The sequence below is a fragment of the Poecilia reticulata genome, linkage group LG8 (genome assembly GCF_000633615.1).
Source record: "Poecilia reticulata strain Guanapo linkage group LG8, Guppy_female_1.0+MT, whole genome shotgun sequence".
Classification (NCBI taxonomy): domain Eukaryota; kingdom Metazoa; phylum Chordata; class Actinopteri; order Cyprinodontiformes; family Poeciliidae; genus Poecilia; species Poecilia reticulata.
In genome coordinates, this window is record NC_024338.1 from 341,720 (window position 1) to 346,184 (window position 4,465).

A 4,465-nucleotide genomic window follows, 5' to 3' on the forward strand; every position below is an offset into this window, starting at 1 on the left:
GCAACACGCAAACTTCCCCATTCACTCAGTGCGTTATAGTTCAACATCACTTAGGATTTGTTGCTGCGCGTTTGCGCAGTGTGAAGGAAAGAGGAGACCAGCTGCACAGGCAGGCTGAGAAATGAGATGCAGGTGATCGGTATTGGCAACAAGAGACCGTGATCACAGATCATGCACTTTTTCACGAAAATCAGCCCGATTATGATCGGTGACCGATCGATCGGCACACTTCCAACAGTTTGGTGATGTCCCAGGTTTTAGGCAGTCATTGCAAGCAAGGGTTATGCCACCAAATATTAAGTTTATTTGTTCCTTTACTTCTGCTCATCTACGAATGCTGTGGTGTAATACAATGGTGACATATCCTAATTTACTTAACACATCTACATGTAAATACCGGGAAATAAAACTTGACGTTTTGAACTCGTCTCATGCTCATCTTCTGTTGTTAAAATCAAATGTCATCAGTGTACAACAAAAACAAAGAAATTTGCCTTGCCGTTCCAATACTTTTGGAGGGGACAGTAAATACATCACCATCACCTGTCTTGCATGTTTTGTATTGTTGTTCGGCATGAACATCATTTGTCATTTAGCATAAGCTAATGCTGAACAATAACTCATCTAGTCCTGTGTCTGACGTTATGTTACCCATAATATGTGTGCATATACTGTCGCAGTAAATGCAACAGTTAACTGGAATTGAAAGTCTACATTGAGAAGATGCAGTTAGGCATAGCGATTAATCGTGATTAATCACAGTGTCAGTATGATTAATCTGATTAGTCTGTTTTAATCGATTAAGAGCACTATTTAGTAAGGAGCCCGAGAAACGTTTAGAAAAATTGTGCATTCCGTTTTTGGGTGAAAAAGCTGTTCACACAGTTTCTGCAAAGCTGGTAGTGGTGGTGGAGTCTAAATGAGAGACATGGAGCACAATTTACAACAGTTTCTAAACTTGGACTAAATTTTTCTTCTCTAATAGCAGAATATTTAAGCCAAGTTTGTGATTTGTGAAACTGCAATAAAGGGCAATTTCATTACTTTTTATGCATTTGGATCACACTACAACTGCTCCAGCTCCAAAACTACAATAGGTGGACATTTCAAATATGGACAAGATTATGTACTGATTAAATAATTTGAAGAGAATGAAGAGTCAAAATAGGCCATTTTGTGTTAGTATAAGAAGTTCCAGTTAAAACCATAAAAATTTTCAAACTTGGAAACATTTTTATTTCACAGCATTTCTTTAATTTTAGAGATTGGAACGTCAATCTATTTCTTTTCATAGTTGAATAAGAAACTCTTCTCTGTCACTCAAAAAAAAAAAAAATTTGAAAGAGCTTTGAAGTTTGCAAGTCAGTGACTCAATGCATTTTGCTGGGTTTCCTTAGAACTAAACTAAGGAAACCCAGTAATCACTTACATTTGTCTTTAACTTTGCAGCAAACCCTACAGCAAGCAAGCATGTAGAGACAACGGAGAGCAAACACTTCCTTTAACCTGGAAGAAACTTCCCACAGAAGCTGGCTCAGGGTGACCAGCCGACTATGACCTCCTTTGTGACCAACAGTTTTTAATTTTTATTAATAAAAAACTGAACATGCAAAAAGTTAATAAAATAAGAAAACATAAATTGTTGAAAGCATCTCAGTTGATGCCCATCTTTGGGAAGGTAAAAGAGATCAAATGAAAACAAGACCAATGTTTGCTACTCTGAATATAAAAACAATGAGAGAAAACAGAAAGTCAAAAGTGGAAAACAGCAAAATAATGTTAATTTCAGAGAAGGAGGAGATCAGTTCTCATGTGGTCCAGATGCAAATAAAGTGCTGAAATCGCCCTTCTAGTCAAGGCTTGAAGAATCTAAATGCTGTAATTAACTAGAGTAGATGAAAGATACTGACGATACTGAAAAAATAGGTGCAATCGCCCTTTAGCAGTTTGACGAATAAGAAGCTGCAATCAGAAACCAACTTCAGCTTCGTGTCTCTTAGCATAATATCATCATGTAGGACATCTCTAGACCATAGGAAATGTTTTAAACCATACTTCATGTCTCTTCTTTAGACTCCACCAATACATTTGCAGAAAGTGTATAAACAGCCCTTTAATCCAAAAAAGGAATGCAGGTTTTTCAAAAAGTTTCTCGGAATCTCTAGAAAGTAAGTCGGGATTGCTTTTTTCTCTCTCCATGTCCTCTTTGGAGCGAAATAATTTAGAGACATAACACCAGTTTTAAAGTCCCTACACTGGCTCCCTGTAGTTCAAAGAATAGACTTTAAAATACTGATGTTAGTTTATAAATCACTAAATGATTTAGCACCACAATACATTAAAGATCTGCTGTTGTTGTACCAACCTTCCACACCCCTCAGGCTCCGATTCTGGTTCTGATCTGCATCCAGAACCAGAACCAAACGAGGAGAAGCAGCATTCAGCTTCTATGCAGAAAACTGTAAAACAACTGAAACACTGACTTCCTTTAAATCTCGACTTAAAGCCCACCTGTTTAGAGTTGTATTTGAAACGTAATCAATTATGAATTTAATGATGGTATTTGACTTAATGTAATGTTTTGATTGTTGATTCTATGTTGCATGACTTTGTGTTTTAGTGTTTGTTATAATGTAAAGCACTTTGAAATGCCTTGCTGCTGAAATRTGCTATACAAATAAAATTTGATTGATTGATTGATATAACCTTGTTTTAAACTTCTCTTCAATAATGTTCAATAAAGCAATAAGTCTTATTTCCTTATAATGGGACAAAATGTGAAAAAGTTGAAGGGGTGTAATGGTATTAGAAAGACACCATTATAATAAATATTATTTTCCACAACTTTCTAGCTGTAATGGTTTTAAGAAGTAACCACATACTGTGTGTCAGTGTAGACAAATTTGTGTGGAAATAACCAACCTGTCGGATCTCTTCACAGACTAATGTGAAGACCCAAAAGTAAAGCACAAATTCCAGAGAGGAGGGGCCGTCCGGGGGAGGACGTTTGAAGTCCACCAGCAGAACATAGGCAAACAGGCAAAGGAACAGGAAGTACATCAGCACGTTGCCCAGGAATGAGGTCACAGGCGCATACCAAAACTGCCTCCACCTTGACACAATAAACGGTCTTTTGGAATTAGTCTGCATAGAGCCTGGTTGAAAAAGAAGCACAAGACACAACAAGTCAAGTCAGTGCCAACCAACAAAAATACATAACAGAATAATATTACTAACATTCTATATTATTCGGAGTGGTGTTTTCTTTAGACTACAGTCCATGACCTTCATGCACTAATGATGGTAAGCTGCAGTGTCTTGTAAAAGTGTTCATACCCCTTGAATTTTTGCATATATTGTCACGTTACGACAAACAATATAGTTCAATTAAATTTTATGTGAAACACCAATACAAAGTGTGTTATTGTAAAGTAGAAAGAAAATTATTCATGATTCAAAACACTTATGCAAATAAAAAACTGAAAAGTGTGGTGTGCAAAAGTATTCCTTTCCTTTGAGTGCAACTAATTCCAACAGGTTGCCTGATGACTGCTAATGACTAAACATAATCCACCTGTGTGTGATCTAATGTCAGAACAAATCCAGCTGATCTGACACCTCAGAGGTTTGGAGAAATACTGGGGAGCAAACAGCATCATGAAGTCAAAGGAACACAGCAGACATGTCAGGGAGAAAGCTGTAGAGAAGTCTAAAGCAGACTTAGGCTAGAGAAAGATTTATCAAGAAAGAGTCTGGCCTAACTGTAAACCTACAAGACAAGGCTGTCTACCTAAATTTCCAGGCTTAACAAGCAGAGCTCTGATCAAAGATGCAGCCAAGAGGCCCATGGTGACTCTGGACCAGATCATCCTCAGCTCAGGGGGAATCTGTCCACAGAACAACTATTAGTCATCACTACAAATATGTGGTCTATATGGAAGAGTAGCAAGAACAAGTCATTGCTAAAGAAAACCATAAGTATACATGTGGAAGAAGGAGCTGTGGTCACATCACAACAAAATTGAACATTTTGGCCAAAATGCAAAACGCTGTGCGTGATGGAGAACTAACACTGCACATCACTCTGAACACACCATCCCCACTGTCAAATATAGTGGTGGCAGCATCATGGCCTCGTGGTGCTTCTCTTCAGCAAGATGGTTGGTGTGAAGATGGATGGAGCAAAATACAGAGAAAACTGTCTGTATTTTATAAAATACAGACATTTGTACAAAAACTGTCTATATAAAAATATATAATATAAATATAAAATACTATAAAACTGTCCCTCAATGTGACACAAGAATGGCCGCCACACTTTGTAAAATTTGTCCGCAGAACCCCACACCACATATCTCTGTTGTTCAACTTTGAGAATTGAAAGCAAGTCCTTAATCCATTGTTTATGGGAAGGAGGTGACTCTTTTTTCCATGATAGAAGTATGAGTCGACGAGCAACCAATGT

The 4,465-nt window shown here is 37.5% G+C and overlaps 1 protein-coding gene across 2 annotated transcripts in view; it reads right to left on the reverse strand.

Annotated features, from left to right (window-relative positions):
- The window catches only part of trpm4a (transient receptor potential cation channel, subfamily M, member 4a), a 92,477-nt gene that overhangs the window by 20,363 nt on the left and 67,649 nt on the right, over window positions 1-4,465 (reverse strand). For both annotated transcript variants that reach the window (XM_008414996.2, XM_008414995.2), the window contains exon 20: window positions 2,923-3,155. In XM_008414996.2, coding sequence (XP_008413218.1) covers window positions 2,923-3,155 — 233 coding nt within the window. The remainder of the gene's footprint in view (window positions 1-2,922; window positions 3,156-4,465) is intronic.